The 20,849-nt window shown below is 35.3% G+C and overlaps 2 protein-coding genes and 1 long non-coding RNA gene across 3 annotated transcripts; 2 read left to right on the top strand and 1 right to left on the bottom strand.

Annotated features, from left to right (window-relative positions):
* Positions 1–483: 483 nt before the first annotated feature.
* Positions 484–3,752, bottom strand: LOC132614788 (uncharacterized). Its single transcript, XR_009572446.1, has 2 exons — positions 3,571–3,752; positions 484–3,196 (listed from the first exon to the last, which is right to left on the bottom strand). It is a non-coding gene; the product is annotated as an uncharacterized LOC132614788 (long non-coding RNA).
* Positions 3,753–6,327: 2,575 nt separating this feature from the next.
* On the top strand, positions 6,328–14,150 carry LOC132613903 (protein SCO1 homolog 2, mitochondrial). The gene is made up of 8 exons (XM_060328194.1): positions 6,328–6,624; positions 9,293–9,422; positions 9,545–9,623; positions 10,190–10,390; positions 10,487–10,576; positions 10,775–10,907; positions 10,992–11,125; positions 13,765–14,150. Exons 1-7 carry the CDS (start codon positions 6,575–6,577, stop codon positions 11,098–11,100), a joined length of 792 nt encoding a protein of 263 aa, XP_060184177.1. The 5' UTR covers positions 6,328–6,574; the 3' UTR covers positions 11,101–11,125; positions 13,765–14,150.
* A 477-nt stretch (positions 14,151–14,627) lies between these two features.
* On the top strand, positions 14,628–20,575 carry LOC132613902 (inactive TPR repeat-containing thioredoxin TTL3-like). Its single transcript, XM_060328193.1, has 5 exons — positions 14,628–17,216; positions 17,513–17,708; positions 17,796–17,968; positions 18,959–19,292; positions 19,992–20,575. The coding sequence occupies exons 1-5, from the start codon at positions 16,252–16,254 to the stop codon at positions 20,103–20,105; spliced, it is 1,782 nt and encodes a 593-aa protein (XP_060184176.1). The 5' UTR covers positions 14,628–16,251; the 3' UTR covers positions 20,106–20,575.
* Positions 20,576–20,849: the final 274 nt, after the last annotated feature.

The following is a 20,849-nucleotide window of genomic DNA, read 5'->3' as shown; positions in this document are numbered from 1 at the left end:
TGAAATCTTACTGGGATAGATCGTGATTTTTAATCCCTTAAGCAAGGAGTTTTTCACGATATCATATGTCATTTACATACTGCATTGCATAAGAGAACTGATACATAACCAGGTCCCTCATACATTATTTGATGAGCGCAACCTCTATCAATTTCATACTTGCATTTGTTTTTTGGGATCAGTTAGTCTTGTCAAATTTGGCCCGAGTATACCAATGAAGCCCAAAAAATAAACTTTAATCCATTTTTATTTCAGTTCGCAAATGGTCCATTCTATTTCCAAAATCTGAAGGCTTTTTAAAAACCTCAAAACAAGTCCAATTTGATTACCCCAAAAACTGTTTTTCATGCATATACTAACTTACCAATTTGAAAACTTTAAAGACATTGTATAAATTCAATTTTTTTATCAATTTCATGCAATGGCTATCTTACCGTGTTCAATTTTTTAGAAAATCATTTAAAATGTTTAACCACTAAAGAGTTTCCTAAATTCTAACGCATTTGGTTTTCAATATTTATACAAGTATTCATAAAAATACACACGAATATATAACATGAAATCAAAATAAAAAGAGTTAGGCTGGTGGGCCTACCGAAGCCCGCCAATTGACCATTTTCACCCATGGTTGGGCCTTCAACTACTTTTGTTATCCGAACTTGATCAAAGGAAGAAGTTGGGCCCAATAGGTTTTCAATGGGAGATCGGCCCAAGTGGCCCACGTCGATGGTTTCATGCAAAAGGGGAGAGGGGGGAAAGGAAAATTGTGGTTAGAGGGCATCTATACTTAATAAATAAATGAATAAGAACTCAAGTAGGAAATACAATCATATGTAAATCAAGCATGCATATACGTACACAGAATATAAGTACTATACATTACCAAAATAACCTAATGAAATAATGGCCCCAACAGACATGCTAGCTTCAAAGCCATAGGCCCAAAATTAAAGCCAAGACAAGGGCAAGCCCATCTATGGCAGAAAAAAAAAAAGAAAAAAAAAAGAAAGAAAGAATAGCAAGTCCAACAAGTAAAACAAATAGAAGCCTGGGCCCAAAGCCTTGTCACAACAACATGCCTATTATGGAATTTAACTTATTGATATACAAAGTATACCTTCCTATATACACTGAAGTATATATAGGCTGTATATAGCCTATATTTCCTGCATATACTAGTATATTCGCTGCACAGAAATGGGCAAAGGATAGAGATAAGCATAGAACACACCATGTCAAACATATACCAACTATACCAAATCATGCATGATACATTTAACACCTATTTGTTTTACACATTTGTTTATGTCAATGTTTAACAACATAGATGAACATCTTTTCAATTTAAGGCCTAAGGTCAGTAGCAATTATACTACTCTAGCATGGATATAGCTTAAGGATAATCCCTCACAAACTATTATCATGGTTTTATCCAAACACAACTCCAACAAATGAGACACAATTCTAACACTAGAAATGACAATAATATTGGATATCTATTTTTTAGTTTTACATTGGTTTAGAAAGTGAAAATACATAACTTAATTTTATTTTTTTCAAAAAGAAAGCTAAAAGGGAAAGAGAGACTGATGGCAAAAGAGACCAAACTAGCCTTTCATTTTTATGTTAAGTTAAAATTAAGATGAGCAGGTTCAGAATTTAAGATGAGCAGTTTCAGAATTAAGCAACACATAGCCATTTAGATGAACAAAGCAAATTCCAGTTTTATGCAAGGAAATTCACATTCAACATAGTAAGCCCTTTATGGCTTCTATTACCTAACAATGCTATGGACATGACAAAGGGTAAAGGGGAAAGGGGTCATGCAAATTCATAATTAAACAATTTCAAACTAATCTCAAGTCATCATAACAACAATATACATAGGTTGATTTATTCAAAACAAAGGGGAGAGGGAAGGGACGAACATGAATATGAATCAGTTGTGTCCTAGTTTAGTCCTTTAAATCACATAAAGGTAATTCTCAGATAGAAAAACACTCCCAATTATCTTGATGTCAAAACATGATAAACCACTACTGACCTCATAATAGGACATGATAGATAAAACAAAATGGTAAATGACTAACTTAATTTAAACATGCAATTATGTAATCCAAATGCTGTCCTACAGTGAACAAATGTTATGTGCATGCAAACCAATGATCAAACTAAATTTAATCCAAGCCAACATTTGAACAGACAAACTAAACATTTATCAGGGGATGAAACAATTGAAGGAACCAAAAAGACAAGCATGTTTCAAACATTTTTTGAATCTGCAACTGATCACCAAAATCTAAACTACATAGAACACACAAGATTTCCCCTCATCCCTCATAATTTGATTATCTTAGACATATTCTCCCTAGGTGTGTAAACAGGTTTCCAATAAACTCAGTCAAGTCAAGAAGAGGTACATGTTTGGATAGTGCAATCAACTAAGCATATTTAATACTCAGAACTCATATATTCATCTTCACATACACTTGGTCTGTCATCTGATTATTAAGAAAAGACATGGAGGCTATTCACATGATAATTAGACTAAGATCCAACTAATTAGTCCCCATTCAATAGAGCATAATAATATAAACCTCTGCTATGTCAAGAATTCTTGACTATTGCATGGGAACAGGTTCATCTTCGAAGTAGTTTTCCTTTTCAATATTTTTCTATATTGTCAAAACGGCTACAATTGAGTAACTCATGCTAATCAGCTTTGAAGTTCAAGTATACAACTAGATTACTAGCATTTAATCAGGTAGGTACAGTACACAAGCAAATTGGAGATGCTAAGAACCTTTCTAAATACATAGTTGAATATTAGTTCAACATATCAAAGAACCAACAGATTTCTAACCCAATCACATGATTAGGCCTTTAATTAAGTCAAGCAGAGTCTATAGACATATTAACTAATACATAATAACAACCTAAACTATTCCAGGTAATCAATACTGAGCTAAGCTAAACATGTATCAGCATACTTAAGAAAATACTAAGCTAAGCTAAGCATACATAGCTGACTAATCAAGACTTAAAACAAACTAACACTAAAACACAGATCACAACAAATAACATATAAACACATAGCAAGCAAATAAAAAAATGCTAAAAATAAATAAAAGAGAGAAAATTACCTCTTTTTTGTGCAGCCTTTGTCGAGAATGAAATTGAAGTCTTATGCTTCCCCCTTTAACTCAACCACGAAAAAAAGAAGACAAAACTTTAGACTTTTAACCTAATTAAGTAAAGGTTTCAACAAAATGTGCTAAATCCCTAGTTAAATTAGGTGTTTTTGCTCTAAAATTGAGACTTGTACGTGTATTGTGAAAACAAAGGGGTTCTTTATATATAGAACCCCCAAGGCCCTCAGATTTCTCTTAAAATCGAAGTGGGACTTTGGCATTTTGAAGATTTCTTTGATTTATCCTTTTTATTTTTTAAAGATTTATCTAAGAACCAATTAAAATTCGAGTTTTGAGCAATAGTAAGACAAACATCATTAAGGATTTCTGTCCTTGCAAACAGAAAAAGCAACAAAGAGAGAGATGAGAGTGGTTCTACATTGTTTGGGCGGTGCATCGACGGAGAGAGGGTAAAGCAATTACATTAATTACTTTACCCAAAATGGACACACACATCCTTTGGAAAGCAAAACGCGTCTGATTCTTTGCCTTTTCCAGGTTGATGACGAAGTGAGAGAAAGGTGATTTTGGGGCGGCGGCTAGGGTTTTGTGCGAAACCCTCCTCTTCAACAAATGAATAGAGGTAGGGGTCGTTTGGTGCGTACATGTTTATACGCAGACGAGGGGTTGGGCCGGGTCTAGCATTATTGGGCTGGACTTGGTCGTTTAGACAAAGGGAGGGGAAATGACCCAACTTGACTTATATACATGGTATACATGGGTATACATGTATATTCGTATATACCCGTGTATGCACGTGTATATAGGGAGGGGCGAAAATGTGCCACTTTCATAAATAGCCTAAATTAAACGAATGTCCATTAATTTAGCATTCCAATTAGGGCCAAATTATCATTAATTAACCAATTTTAAAAACGGCCAGGTTCATAAAATGACCAATTGTGCAAAATATAGCCTCAATTAACATATAGCAATTAATTTCAAATGTGATCACAATTAATTACAAAAATGCAGATGCAATTTGAAATTGAGGCAAAGATGATCTTTTTATTTAATTAATCAAATTTTCTTGAATCAACGGAGTAAAATATTTGTCAATTTGATATTTAACAATTTAAGCAATTAATCAAATAATTTTTTATTTAATTTTGATAAATACTTCCATATCAATGATAAAATATGCAAAGTATTTTTAAGTGACTTACAATATATATTTGAACTCATTTTGCTAAATGAAATGGAAAATATTATCGGAATAATTTTTTAAAAATCATTTTGGTTCATAAAAATACATATTTCACTCCGTTTGAAATTCAAGAATTCCGGGCAATTAAATAAAATCATTGGAGGGCCAAAATTAGGTGTCAACAATTGGTATACCCTTCTTCTCCATTTTTATTTCCTTTTCCTTCTTCCTCACACATTAAGTCTGCACCCTTCGTAATTACAACCATAATCATTGGCACCTCCTTTTTATCTCAACCTCTGTTCCTTCCTTTTTCCCCTCGTAATATTTTTAAAATATCCCAATATTTATTACTTTTTTTAATAATATCTCCTACTATTTAATTAATCTCCTACTAAGTTATCTCTATTTAATAAAGAGAAAATGATCAAATTTATCCCTATACTTTGATAAATAGTTCACATTTACCGTTAATGAGTTTTTCCAACCAAACGCACACCAACCGTTAATAAAGTTGGTTGAATTGCTGACAACCCTAAAGGACTATCACTGTGTCATTGACACCTCATTAAAAATTGCCACATAATATCCTAGTCACCATTTTTCATTAGTTTACCCCAAAATTAAATGGACTGCCCCCAAATTAAAACCCAACCCATTGCCCATCAAATTAAACCCCAAAAATATGGGACAGTGAAACTCCTCAAACAATCGGCCGATGAAGCTCATCCGATGAAGTTGCCGATGAAGATAAATAAATCAGCAAGCATGAGGTCGCTACGAATCAGTGTTTGATTCACAATTTTAAGCTCCAAACGACAACACCTACCAGATTTCCCCCATAAAATCAAACCAAATAACACACCCACAGAACCCATCTCTCTAACCTTCATTACCCATTTAAACCTCACAACACGCACAACAAAACCACCCACAAACACCAAAAACCGCCGCTAAATAGCTATGAGATTTACCTAAAACCACCGTCGGAGATTCACCTGAAACTACCAGCGGAACACCATTTTTTTTTATGTGTGTGTGTGTGTGTGTGTGTGTGTGTTGTTTATGTGAGGTTTAATTCAACAATGAAGTTTGGAGAGATAGGTTTTGTGGGCGTGTTATTTGGGTTCGATTTGTTGGTTTTGTATGGAGAAAATCTGATGGGTGTTGTCGTTTGGAGCTTAAAACAATAAATTAAACATTGATTTCGTAATGATCTCATGCTTGCTGATTTCTTTATCTTCCTCGGTAACTTCATCAGAGGAGCTTTATTGGCCGATGGCGTGAGGAGTTTTACCGTCTCATGTTTTTGGGGTTTAATTTGAAGGGTAATGGGTCGGATTTTAATTTTGGGGGAGGGGGTTAATTTAATTCAACGGTAAATTGTTGGAAAAGGTGACTAGGATATTATATGACAATTTTTAATAGGTGTCAGTGACACAGAGGCAGTCCTTTAAGGTTGGGGGCAATTCAACCAACTTTGTTTACGATAGGGGAACATTTGGTTTGAAAAACTCATTAAGGATAAATGTTCATCAAAGTACATGGGTAAATCTGACCCTTTCTTTTTTAATAAAAGTAGACCAGTTTTTTTCTTTTTAAATATTGTGCATACTTACTTAATGTTCACGGTATAGTCAGAAATAATTATTAGAATCCTTAAAGTGATCACTCCCTCCGTCCATTATCACTTGTCCACGTTTGTCTTGCACACCCCTTAAAAAGTAATTAATAAAATGATAAATTTACTGTATCACCCTTTGAATATAATAAATCTAATATTTTGAGAAATGCATTCAAAACTTATTATATAATTAATAATAAGGATAAATCAAGAACTAAGTGGTAAATCTTAGTTTTTAAACTGAATAAAAAAGTAAATATTTATTTTTAATATTATGAATAAATAAAAGTACTCGGAGAAAATGGTTAAGCGGTAAATAATGGGTTCAAAAGACATTACGCCTCGAAATGTGAATTTTCAAATCTGCATATCCAAACCATCTTGTGCCAAAAGTCACCAAAACGGTACCGTTTACTCCTCACAAGACTTCCACAAACCCCCGTTCCATTGCAAACTGATATTATTCAGATGAAAAGAAAATAAGTACAACAAAATGGTGCTTAACCCCCCCTACAAATTTCTTGGCCCATAATTTTCATTTCTAAAGATACCCAGTTTGTTAGTTTAGTCCCTTTACTTGTCATATTTGTCAAAGTTAGTCCTAATACTAAAATGCAAGTATCCAGGTTTCTCTTGAACTCAATCAAGGATCCATGTAAAAGGTGAGGTGCATTTTGTATTATCTGACACTGTTAAGAATTTTGGGGTTATTGTTTCTTCAACTTTTATGGTAATTTGTGTTTGTAACTTTTTTCTGTATGCTTTCTAGTGCCATTGAATTATGGATTGTGGAAATTTTATAGTTTGGTTTAGTTATTCGTGATTTAAATCCTAATTATGTGATAAATTCAAATATGCTTTGTGTAGTGTGATTGTTTACCCCGAAATTGGGAAACCAATTGAATTTGTACGCGGGTATAGGATATGTGCTTGGATCTTGATGTATATTTGATAGCGGAAAATAAGCGTGTGAGTATTTGGCGATAAAACGGCTAGTAACGGTGATTTGCTTAATTTGCTACGGACATGAACGTTTAGAAGCCATGTTGAATACTTAATGGAAGAAACACAACGTAAATGGAAACAAACGGCCTTGGCCGGATCAGATATTGAGAGAGAGATTGCATATATATTTTTCTATTACAAGTGTTCTTGGAGGATGAAGAAGCCAACCCTTATTAAGGAGAGGGATGTGCTCTATTTATAGTGTGACCTTCATGGGTCTCATATGATGTGAACTAATAAAATAATAGCAACAAGGACAGCTCTGCACGAATTTGGTGGGATTAGACTGACGGCGCCGTCTGACACACGCATGGTGGGTAGTTGACCAGGACAGGACGTTACTGGCGCGTGATCCGCGTGCAACGGCCACCCGGACCAACGGCTACTCGGACCAACGGCCACCCGGACAAACGGCTACTCGGACCAACGGCCACACGGACCAACGGCTACTCGGACCAACAGCCGTACGGACCGACAGCTATACGGACCAACGGCCACGAATGCTCGGGTCACAGGGCTTGGTCGTTCCAATGACGAAGAAGGCAGATCAGTCGGCCCCCTCGCTCCACCGGTTTGCCTCGCATTCGGTTTTTACCGTATACAGTGATAATTCCAAATATTCTCTGTGTAGTCTGTTAGTAATTTTGAAAATAACTTATTGCACTATGGGTGTGTTTGGTATGAAGGAAAATGTTTTCCTGGAAAATAAGTGAGTTTTCTGGCATCTGGTAAATAAGCAGAAAATATTATCTCAAAATCATATAGATATAATTTAAGCAAACACTATTGGGGTTGGCATGCTGGGCTAGGGATGTGGGGCGGGGGTGGGACTTTTTGGAGGGGTGGGTAACAGTTAATGTGGAATGCCACTTATGAAACTTGTTTTCCCTATTTACAACAACAACATACCCAGTGTAATTTCACAAGTAGGGTCTGGGGAGGGTAAGATGTACGCAGACCTTACCCCTAATTGTGGGGTAGAGAGGTTGTTTCCGATAGACCTTCGACCAAAAAGAAATGTAATCGATGCAGAAACGTAGGAAAGAAAAAGGGACAGCAAAATAACAAATCATTTTCTCATTTTTAAGGAACTTGTTTTCCAAATATTTTGACCAATCAAACATGAGAAAATTTGAAAATGTTTCCCTCCATACCAAACACACCCTATGTTTGGTTGTTGGAAGGGGGAAGGACGGTAGAGCATAGGAAAACAAAGTGACCTACTTCTGCATAGTGAGAAGCATTGGTTATGTAGTTCTTATTTGAAAAAGCATTGGTTATGTAGTTCCAGTTGCTTAGTGTAAGGGGGAAGGAAGAAATAGGAGGAAAATTCTCCAATTTCACTTTCATAGCAGACCCTAGAAATGCTGTCCCTCCTCGTTTTTATTCTTACGCTAGTCCTCCAACCCCTCCTCTTTTCACTACGACCAAGCATAGCACTATGAAAGAACAAAATTTTAGTGAAAGCTCTAACTATGATATTCTTGATGTCTGGTTCTAATGTTCTATTGCATTTAATATGGTTGACGTGGAGCTAATTACATCTTTCACCTTAAACTTGATCACTACAAATAATAATGTTGAGAATAGCTTTGCATAGATGATACTAAATATAAAACAAAATTTGAAATATCTGGGTGAAACTTTCAATTGTATGACTGTTAGAAACGTGGGAAGTGTTAAGTGGCACTATCATCGAAGTTGCTTTTATGTCTGATTTGAGCTATAACATGGCTTACTAAAGATCCTTTGATAAACATTGGTAAGGAGTCTTGTAGAATTAAGACCGGCCTTACCTAATGTGTTACTCGTGGTGGTTAGGTTTCATGTGTTTCAATGGGTAGCAAGGGAGGCTGTCTTGGTTGGATAGAGTAAACATGCTATGTGGCTCATGGATTCCCACGAGACTTGGAGGCTCCTTATAAGAAAACTTTGTGAAGTTTCAATTTATGCATAACAACTTTTACTTCGATCCCTAACGATGTACTTCTTATAGTGGCCAAGTTTCTTCCTTAGGGAATTTGCTAATTGTAAGGTCGTAAGATCCATCATGAGCGAAAATTGATTTTAAGTAAATGATTAATAGCAACTTCCATTAGGAAAATAACGGAGAAACTTATAAGTCTAAAATTTTAAAAATAATTACTACTGCTTCACATAGAGGCTAAGTTGGGGGAACCTCAGTCTTTTATTTGCTACAAGGAATTATTTGAGAGAAGAGAAAAGACTCAAATACATGTAGAAGAGAAAGGATAAAAATAAACCATTTCATTTTCAAATTCTGGAGTGTATTGCGATTTTTCTGATTACTTGTTTCATGTGTAGGTTTACCCCACCTAAGTGCTTCCATTCAGTCAGCTGCATGAGATCTGCTAGAAAGACTAATGATCAGCCTTTATTAACTGGACCATCCCCAAGGACCCCAACATCAAAATCTTGGAAATCTTATATATTAGTATTCCATTTGAACTCCATTTTCCTTGTGAATGTTGTTTTGTGACTGTTGTTGCATGTGCTCTGCGCAGTTGTCTATGGTTCCTTTTTCTTACTTGTCTTCATCTTAATTCTACTTTGCAGCCTGGAGCTGTTTTGGGAGGATTTGGTGGACTGATCCTTTTTCTTCATTATAATGATGAAAGGAGAGCAATTCCAAAAGGTGGGGCTCCGGATTTTTTCTGATCAAACCTTTATCAACTAAACTTGACCTTGGAACTACTTTATGTGCCTTTCAGTCCAACTACGCCTCAATAAATTATTTGCCTTTGAGTGCTGGAATTAACTCTTAGATTAAGGATGTAGGTGTTTAGCGAATTAGAAAGTGGTATAATCCTCTTTCAGAAGATGGCATTCCATAAAAGATATGATAAATGGATGAGTCATATATGTCAGCTTCTGTACCTGAAAAGATGTACTGACAGTGCTTCAAACTATCATAGTTATCTTCCAGATACTGGGCTCGTTAGGCTTCTCATGGCAGTCTCAGTATCTTTTCTAGTTCAAATAAAATAGTTTGTTGTCATAAATAAAATAAAAAAAAATAGTTAGTTGCACTATCCTACTTTCTACTTATTTTTCCTTATCAGAAAGTGTTGATATGTTTGTCCACTTGAATCATGCTTTTTATGAACTATGGAGTACCATATGCATTTATTTTCTGATTAATTTTTTAGTGCCATAAATATTAACGAATGGTATACGATATAATGTTTTCACGCCTTTCAGGTCAAGGTGAGAAATTTGAAAGAAGTGCAAACCAAGGGCCAATCATTGGCGGCCCATTCAGCTTGGTTGATACAGAAGGTCATTTGGTGACAGAGCGCAACTTGCTGGGAAACTGGGTTCTTCTCTACTTTGGTTATACTTCATCTCCTGATGTTGGTCCAGCAGAAGTCCAAAAGATGGCCAAAACTATTGATATTCTAGGTTCAACTTGGGTTCTTTAATGGATATGATATTTTCTTGTTTACTGACGTATGTTACTGATGTTGTAATTTTCTTTTTGCTTTGTGGTCCTAAAAGAGTCAAAACAGGATCAAAAGATTCTCCCAGTATTTGTCACAATTGATCCTCAACGCGACACACCTTCGCACCTTCGAGCTTATCTTAAAGGTCTGGATCTAGCTTTTCGGATCTCTTTCTCTCTCTAGGTTCTGGAAGGGATGTCTTACTGAATGAATTGTGGAAAGAGATCCCAACCGGGGGTCGTGGGCTTGAAGAGAAAAGGGTTCAATCCTATAGTTGTCTCCTGTTGTTTGATGTTTATTTCCTACACTTTAGCTTTACTAATTTTATTTGCATGCAATGCAGAGTTTGACCCAAGAATAATGGGATTAACTGGACCAGTTGCTGCTGTTAGACAGATGACACAGGAATACCGAGTTTACTTTAAGAAGGTTGATGAAGAAGGAGATGATTATCTGGTAGAATCTTCCCACAACATGTAAGGCTCAAGTCCTATATTGCCAAATAATCATCTCTCGTTCCAACAATAGGAGAATCAACTCTTACAGTTTCTTTTTAATAGGTATCTGGTGAATCCGAAAATGGAAGTAGTTAGATGCTTTGGTGTGGAATACAGTGGGGAGGAACTGGCCGATGCAATAGTTAAGGAGCTAAAGAAACCCGAGACATAGCAATATTCGGGGTGGAGTTGGCAGAGTAAGTTCGTGGTACTTCAGTTAGGTTCTTATATTACCCTTACATCTCTTCATCATCATATATTGTTCAGGTTTCTAAGGGTCATAGCTCATTTATTTGTTCTATAAATAGTACAACTTCATTACACAGTAAATACAACTGTCAATAACCTTGTTTGTCTACCAATTTTGTGTCCAGTTCTTTGTTACATGTTGTATCATCATCCTGTTGGCCAGTCTATGGCTATCTGCAGCAGGTACCACTGTCATAAAAAAGAAAAGGATTTCATCTGCATAAGCCCCTACAAGCATTATATTATGAAGACAGTGAACTAGTGACAGAAGTCCTGCCAAAGTTGTCAATAATGAAAACACACAAATGAAGGGAAAAGATCGCAGATACTATCAAAAGTTGTTCCTGCAAAAAAAAAAAAAAAAAAGTGCAACACCTAAATTCATGAAAGATTATTTGTGAAAGGGCTTCACTAAGTCACGTATTGGTTGTAGAACTACTTCTACTATTATGGAACCCATATGAGAGACATAGGAATGGGGGCTTTTATTTAAAATATTTTCTCTCCCAATAATGATGATGCCGGTTTCTTTATTGTAAAGAAGTTCGGGAAAAAGGTTGATCCATTTGCTTTTAGTCCTATTTTGTGTACACATGAAAGATGTCACCAAAATGGTTTATTGTCCCAAATTATGATGGCTGCGGAAAATCTATCATTACTTAATCAAACTACTATAGCAGATAGCTTTTAGTATGCTCTTTCATTTTCCTGACATGTATAGTGGATAGACGGTCCGCCTCCAACCTTGACATTGGGGGGTTTGAGTCACCAAGGGAGCAAGTGGGAAAGAACAACTCTTGACTCCTAGGTAGAATGGGCTCTGGGCGAGGGTTTAGTGTTTCAAATGAAAAGAAAAGAAAAAAAGTTGGCTGCAGAATGAAGTCAGCTGCAGATTGATTAAGGGTTTGATGCAGACTTACTTAATAAAAGAAGTGCTAAAAGTATTGGAAAGGAGGCAGGTCTTTCGCTTTATTGCTGTCACAGAAGAGCATTGTATATTAACTTTTTTATACTCTTTGTTTGCTCCATCTTAAACATTTATCATCTTGTACCTTTCTCTTGAGAGGTTCTGAATAACTAGTCGAATTTAGGGGTCGTTTGGTTTAGGAGCATGTTATGCAAGGACTAGTAATGCAAGGATTGTAATGCAGAGATTATTTCTTGTTAGATGTTTAGTTGATATATTACAAATTAGTAGTGTATAATTAATATATGTGCTTACTTTTTAAACAAAATAAAAGTCTATTTGCTATTATAAAATGAGGGTTAGTTTTGTCATTTTAGTTGTTATAATCCATGTGTTACTAATACCCGCGTTCTTATTCCACATTCTGTCCTGCATAAATTGATACATAAATTCCAGTGTAACTTATGCAGGTAATAGTTATGAGGACAAGAAAACAACTAATCGAACATTGTTTTAACAGTGGGTTTTTATTTGGAGATTAGATCTTTTAATGAATCCAACCAAACGACCCCTTAGTGTATGAGCAGTATCATGTAGACTGGGCTAGTGTGTAAAAATAGCTTGCGACTTATTGCTGGAGGACTTTACCAGTTGATTAAACCTTATTTTGGCTTAGAAGCTGGCACTTTAGCTCAACTATTATGTCAAGTGCACACATTTGCGAAGCTTGTTGTAAACCATTAGTTTTGTCTTAGAGCTCTAGGGACGAGTGACATTCCTACCTTCAGTTCCTGGGAACTTCTTCTGTTGACCTTGTTGTGAGATGGAATGGTTTTATGCAACAGCAACAATGCCTTAAACCCAAATCAGTTGGGATTTATAATATGAATCATTTTTATCAATGATGGTGTTTGGCCCAGCTGGCGCATACCTCAATTAATCCACAGGATATCTGATACTTTTTCACTAGTACAAGTAATGGGTATTCTTTCCACTAAGGTTTAGAATATGAGAAGAATTACTTAGCTTTTTTTACCTATACTGGAATTTTAACCCTGGTTTCTCATGATCTATCCCAGTTTTATTGAATGCAAGGTGGATCTATTATATGAATCCTGTAATTCATTTCGCTCTATTTGGAGCTGCTATGTTCAAGTACTCAATAAACCGATGTAAATGTATGTCTGGGAGAGTATGTCCCGACATATTCATTATTATGAGGATTCATGATAAATCGACTACATTGTCTATGTGCCTATCGTAATTCTCCTTTTTTGTCCATGTTTGAGATCAACAATGTGGCTCTCATAGAATTGCAGCTTACACGGCGGAGTTGATCGAATGATTTATGTTTTTTCTTTCTTGATTTAATGATTGAATGATTTATGGTTGGCCATTAATTTGGAGATACAATCTCCTAATACCTGCTTATTTGTGATTTTCTGTTTGAACCCTCAATATGTCAAATTGTTCTTTTTCGTGAAGTATAGCTAATTTCACCCATAGAAATCTTATTATGTATTATATAATGTGCATTTTTTCGCATTATTTCATGTGAAGTGATTTTGGTGTGTGTGTGTTTGGGGGGTTGATGGACGTAAGGGTCATCACAAACTTCCTTACTGTTGTGAATGGTTAATGTTACATTCTCACAATTGACATTTACATGTACCTTAATAGGTGGAGCCAGACGTTCAATTTTTGCCTATTGTCGTGGAGATTTAAAGACGTTTTGCAGCAGCTGAGTTCGTCGAGGTGGGCTAGTTGTCTCTCAACAATTTAGTAGTTCACAAAAAAAAATTAACAGAAATTTCTCTGATGCTTTGCTGGAAAAAACTAGCCATATCTTCAGATAAATAAAAGCAAACTGGATTGATACTTTGTGCCACCTCTTTTCTTTTCTGGGCTAAATGAATTTGGACCTGGTCGATTGGTAATGAAAAGTAGGTGGTTGTTTGGTTGCCTAGCAAAAGTTTCATTCTATAGTTAGTTGAGAACAGACAGAGTCAAGTTTGAAAACATTTACTGAATAGGACTTTGATGTTGCCAACTGGTAACTTCTTGAATGCTTTGGGAGCATGAATTTCAACCTGATTATTGACAAAATAGCTACTTTTGTCTTAGGGATACGAGGGAAGTGGTCAATGGAAGTGAAAACAAGAAAAAGAAAATCCAGGCAATGTTAAACACATGCAGACTGGGAGCTTTTTACATGAGAATGATTGATATGCTCCATTGTTGAATTTTGAGTCTTGAGTCCCTAACTCCCATCTTTTTCACTGAATTCCTTGAATTTCCATAGCAAGTATTTATGTGCCAAAAAAGATAGTACTTTATTATTTTAGAGCGTTGAACAATTTAATATTTGACTATAATTTTCTTTAATTTTCTTGAGTACATGAAATATAGAATTTTCATGTAGTTTTTCCGTATATTAATTTTTTATTCTAAAAATTAGAAATTAGTGGTGGAACTTTGCACTAAAAGCTATAGGGAAAAAGGTCATGTTTGCCTCTCTACTATTGAAACGGGTTTGATATTGCCCTCCATGTGGCTATTAGTCCATATATGTCCCTAACGCTATAAAAGTGATTCAAGTTTTTCCTTCCTCCATTAAGTCCATCCTTTTTAGCCACATGGCATTCCAACTCACTCCCACCAACCCTTCTTCTTACACCACCACGTTATCGTATTTAATATCACCACTATCATAAATCATCTATCCATCATCAATTTTCTTTAAAAATAGAAATTAACAAAATAGATTAACTTTTGAAAACAATCCTCATTCATCTTGACCAAGAAATACTTTACCCTAAGAAATAATTGATCAGACTCTGAAAGAGTGCATGCATGGGGATTACTTTTTCAAGGTTTAAGAATCTACCAAACACATCTAAGTTAAGGAAGACACGAGGAGGGTGTCTAAAATGGTGACAATCTTACCATCTTCTTTTTCCTTACTTGGAAAATGGAAGACAAGGGAAATTATCATTATATAAAATGTTCCCCCAAAAATATCAATAAAGTTTGACCGTTCAAAGATGAGGGAAAAAATAATGCAAGAGTAGGCCTATGTACAAAACAGTTGGCAGTCATACGTGAGCTGCTCAAAGAAAGTCTACTACGTGAACTCCTCTCCTTAATTTGACTTTGTTGAAACTACACCTCACTTTTAAGCCGTTCGATCACGTGGCTTTCATATATCTAACGGTGCAAACATTTTGTATTAAGACATGATATATTCCTTTTTGGGAGGGGTTGAAAAATAAAAGAAAAGAAAAGAATAGAAGAGAGAAAAATGAATAAAAGATTCTCTCAACACTAAATTATTTTTCTTCTAAATATCTTGAGATCATCATTCATTCCATGACCGGGTCTTTTGGTCTCCCCTTTTACACCACAAACACCAAACCAACACAAAAAAAGAAAAGAAAAAACAACAATTTTAGTTTAACCAAACAGAAAAGCATAGAAAAGTAGAAGAAAGGTATTGAAAAAATTCCCTTTGCATACATTCATCATTACTATTATTATTTTTTATGTCTTTTACCCCCCAAAAGTGCTAATTATTTCTTTTTTTTATCTTCCTCTCTTATCATTTTTCACATATCATTTCTCTGCTTCCTCTCTCTCTCTCTCATGCAATCATTCCATTTCCACCTTTCCACAACCAGAAAGAGAGAGAGAGAAACACAAAAAACAAAAAAAGAAATATTGTTTTTTAAACAAAAAAAGAAATATTGTTTTTTAAAGCCAAGCACTCCAGGAGATTATCCCTATAGATATACACAGATTATGACAATTATTATGAACTCTTCTCCTGGGGGGCACTAACCATTTTTCGCACAAACAATCTCATTTCTTTAAGGTCCGGTCCTTCCCCGGACCCGCATATAGCGGGAGCTTAGTGCACCGGGCTGTCCTTTTTTAATCTCATTTCTTTACACATCTTTAAATGTAACATCTTCTTTTTGTTAGATGGGTCCTTAATTCATTTTCTTGGTGAGTTATCTGTTTTTTACTTGGCCTACAAGTTTTGTGTCTTACATAAGAAGCTCCTTATAATTTCAAGACTCATTGCATGTTGTGCCACATTTCTTGATCACCATCTTCTATAAAAATAAACCAAGAAATCATAGAAAGATATCTCATCAACTATCCAAAATGGGAGACATTTCTCCTGAAAAGAAAACAGGTTGTGGCCTGTTGAATGCTGTTTTTGGAAGGAGAAACATTTGGACAAAAAGATCAACATCTACAGGCTCACTTCCTACACAAAATTCCAACAATGTTAACAATATAACGCGATCTTCTAGCACTCAACATTCTAAAAAGCATCGTAATGGCTCCAGCGAGGCTTTTTTAGACTCTCGTGAAAACCAATCAGAGAAACAAGTTGACAAGATCATTCCAAGGCCTAACCCGAACCAATCCAAGGCCGCGGTAGCAGCAAATAAAGCTAATTCACAAGGTGCACCGGTTCATAATCAGCAGAAAAATAATGGTCAAGGGGTAAAAGGGTATAATGATAATCAAGGAAGAAAAGTACCTCCAGCCGGAACAGGGGAGCTTGAAAACATGATCCAAGATCATCAAAGATCAAAGGGTGCTAATACATTAGTCCGTGCTTCGTCTAGCAACGTGATGTTGTTTGGTAATTTGGGTAACATTAGGCAGCAAGGCGGAGGCAACAGTACTGGTCCGACAACAACTTCAACAGCTAATCATGTTCTAGATTATTTACCAAGAACCGCTAAAGAAGTACCACCACCACCATCACAACCATCTCAGAATGGGAAATATCCAACGAGCGTTATGGGAAATGTAGTGCAGGGGAAAACAGGGGGCGCTGTTTCCCTATGCCGTGCGCTGTCCACAAGAATGGACCCTGAACAATTGAAGATTCTTGGAAATGAGGATTACAAGAATGGAAGATTTGCTGAGGCTTTGTCTTTGTATGATGCTGCAATTTCAATTGATCCAAATAAGGCTTCTTATCGAAGCAACAAATCCGCTGCTTTGACTGCTTTAGGAAGGCTTCTTGAAGCTGCTTTTGAGTGCAGAGAAGCTATCACAATTGATCCTCATTATCAAAGAGCTCATAATCGTTTGGCCACCCTATCTGTCAGGTAAATGTAAATGCCACTTGAAATCACTTGAATTATAGAAAAGCCACATATAGGGGGCAATCAGGAATAGCTATTGTTTGAGGGGTAACGATCATAAAAAGGTCAAGTACGGGGTAATAACCAGGTATAGTTTAAGGGGGATTGAATAAAACGCTCCAAGTTTAGGAGGGTCTTTGGGTATTCTGCCAACTTTTTTTTCTTTGTGCTAATTTTAGTGGTGAATCTCATGATCCCTTTTTTATTACTAGTATTACAATTTTCAAGAACTCAAGATGATTATGTTTTTTGGTGTTCAGATTAGGAGATACCGAGAAGGCTATGTACCATTACAAACAAGCAGGATCAGAAGGTGATCCTGATGTTGTGTCAAAGACTAAAAATATTCAAATTCATCTCAACAAGTGTACTGAGGCCAAGAGGCAAAGAGATTGGAACACTCTTCTTAAAGAATCCACCCTCGCCATATCCGCTGGTGCTGATTCTGCACCCCAGGTTAGCTATTTTACTGATTAAACCACAATAAATTGTTCTTCTTTAATTTGTTGAGCTAATTTTGGTTCTTGATGGCAAACATAAAAGATATTTGCTTTGAAAGCTGAGGCGTTGGTGAAGCTCCATAGATACCATGAAGCAGATCAAACTCTGAAGAACGGTCCGAATTTTGATATCGATGAATGTATAAAGTTCTTTGGCCCTATTGGCAATGCAGGCTTGCTAGTCATTCAAGCTCAAGTTGACATGGCTGCTGGCAGGTTAGTTAGTATTTTCATGTTTTAGAAATAGTAAACATTTTCTTTTGGAGGGGAATAGATTGATTCAAAGCATTCAAAATTTCACACCCCCACCCTTTGAACAGTAAATGATAAAAGTGTATTCAACCTAGGTCATAGTTGTGGTCCTAAAGATCCCAATGACCAAGATTTGGGACAGAAATTAAAGAGTTAATTAATACTATTTTGGATCATTGTAGATAAATAAAGTATTTGATTTAGCTAACAACTCAAAAGGGGAATGCGTGTTAAGAGAAAAGAGAAACCAAAAGAAGAGTACTTGAGTATGTATTAGGTCGTTAGGTGCAATTTGACATATGCAAATCACCATCAATCTATTTCATGCTTGTCAATTTTTTAAGCTCCTACTAATCTTCCTTTTAGACTCTTAGTTTGATCCAGTCAAATTGACCTATAGACTTTACAGGACAAAATCAATCAAAGCTTTGAGAATTGATTTCCAAAGATTTCAAGATATTACTTATTTAATATTCCCTCTATGGCTGATAGTCTTACATAAAATACAAAATGACAGACTCAACTAATTGATTATCTCTCAATTTCAAACTAGTTAATGTCAATTATAAGAATGCTTTAAATACATTCCTTTCTATACAGACAGATTTCATCAAAATGCTAAACGATTGACTTAAACATTACCCACTCTGTCCCATTTTAATTGTTGCTTTAGCTCGAAAAAGTTATCCCAAAATATTTGTCACTTTAGAAATTCAAGATTAAAATTGACAATTGTTTCCAACTACGCCCTTAACATTAAAAAATAATAGTTCTTTTTAATACTGCTCAATACTAGAAAAACATCTAATAAATAGGAGTAACTTAGTAAACTATATCTTATATTTGTTTTTTTTTTTAATGAACGTGAAAAGAGCTAAAGTGACGGTTAACATGGGATGAATGGAGTATTTTTCAATCGTTACTCATTGGCTAATTAAAATTATTACACGATAGGATTGACGATGCCCTAGCAGCGGCTCAACGAGCAGCGCAGCTAGACGGGAACAACAAGGAAGTGAACATGGTGGTTAGGAGGGCAAGGGCAGTAGCAAGTGCTAGAACAAAGGGCAATGAGCTCTTCAAAGGTGGAAAATATGCAGATGCTAGTGTTGCATATGGTGAAGGACTGGACCATGATCCACACAATTCAGTCTTATTGTGCAATCGAGCAGCTTGCAGGTCAAAACTTGGCCAATTTGAGAAAGCACTTGAGGATTGCAACAATGCCCTTAATGTTCGACCATCTTTTACCAAGGCTAGGTTGAGGAAGGCTGATTGTTACTTTAAGGTGATATTTTTTTTTTTTAACTTTCTTTTTGCTTTGACACTAGTCTGAACGTGTGATGAGTTAATTAGAATTTTTATTTACTAAACAATCATGACATGTCCATAGTGGTACGTCCCTAAAATTGGTTGACCTATATATATATATATATATGCTTGTTTAGTAGCTAGAAGACACATTAGCCTTTTAATATGGTTGAATAAGTACTCACCGAATTACAACAATACAAAGCATGCTACTAGATTTCATATATTTTCACGATCTCATATAAGCACAGTATTATACGAGGAATTACATGGTTTTTTCTCTTTAACTACGATCTCTTAAGCATTTTTTTCTAGTTATAAAAGAATTGATTTAAATAAGTATTTTTTATGTAGTTTTAAACTATTTAATTTTTTTTTTAAAAAAAAACAAAGAGTTAATATTTGAATTCACTGTAATATGTAAGTGTTCCCATTCTCGTAATTTATTAAATGTATTAATCATTATGTATTGATCATTTTTGAATGATTCGACCCCTTTTAACAATTAGCAGCTGTCCTAGTAAATTGACATGGTTGAACCTAATCTATGATTGAAAAGCAAAACATTTATCATATTATTTTCTGTTTTTCTTCGTTTTTTCTAATACAATAATTGAAGATTTTTTATGTGCATTCTTTTATGTGTGATATATATATATATATATTTATATACCAGATGGGAAAATGGGAAGCATGCATACAAGAATGTGAAGCGTTGATGAAGGAGTCACCAGAAAATGAGGATGTGGGACTGATGATTAAGGATTGCCAACAACACCTCAAAAAATGAGGATTTAGCCAAAGACGTGAAGAGCATGAACATCATCAATAATGACACATATGGTTGTCATTAATTTGTCAATCTCCATAAAAAATATATTTGAATGGTATCAACACTTGTTTGTTCAATTCCAATCCCTCCATAAAAGAAAAAGGAAAAAAAATTCAAAAATAGAAAAATCAACATGAGGAAAAAAAGTGGAGGGGAAGGGGTTAAGAAAAGGATTTATAAGGTCTCTTAGGGAAATGAAAAAAGAGAATGGGAGAAGACCAAAGGATTAATTAAGAGGTTTGAGTTAGAAAATAGGATTTGGTAGGCTATATTGGCTCATCTCTTTAGGAAAAAGAGAAAAAAAGGAAAGAAAGGAATTCATTAGGGTGCTTTGGGAAAAACTAAAGCGCTATGGATTTTTAGTGAATGAGAACAATTCTTTTACATTTATTGCATTTTCTTAATATGTAAGTAATTATTTTGTTTAAGATGGTTTACTCGACTTTTTCTCCATTGTTACTTTTTTTTTCTCCCCACCCACAAAAATAAAAACTAAAAGATATATCTCTTGATATATCACTCTGCATTTCATTGCATTCATTAAAGTGTAAATGAGATTCTCAACAATCATTACTCCATAAAATAAGCAGGGGTCCTTGTAATAGTATTCAGTAAAGTGCATCACAGCTAAGTTAAAGTTGTTTCCAGATTTTGGAAATTGAGCTAAGCTAAAAGTAATTTTTCTCTAACTTGTCGGATTGC

This window comes from Lycium barbarum, chromosome 10, assembly GCF_019175385.1.
Source record: "Lycium barbarum isolate Lr01 chromosome 10, ASM1917538v2, whole genome shotgun sequence".
Taxonomy (NCBI): Eukaryota; Viridiplantae; Streptophyta; class Magnoliopsida; order Solanales; family Solanaceae; genus Lycium; species Lycium barbarum.
Note: the sequence above shows the minus strand (reverse complement) of the source record. Positions and strands in the feature narration are given on the sequence as shown.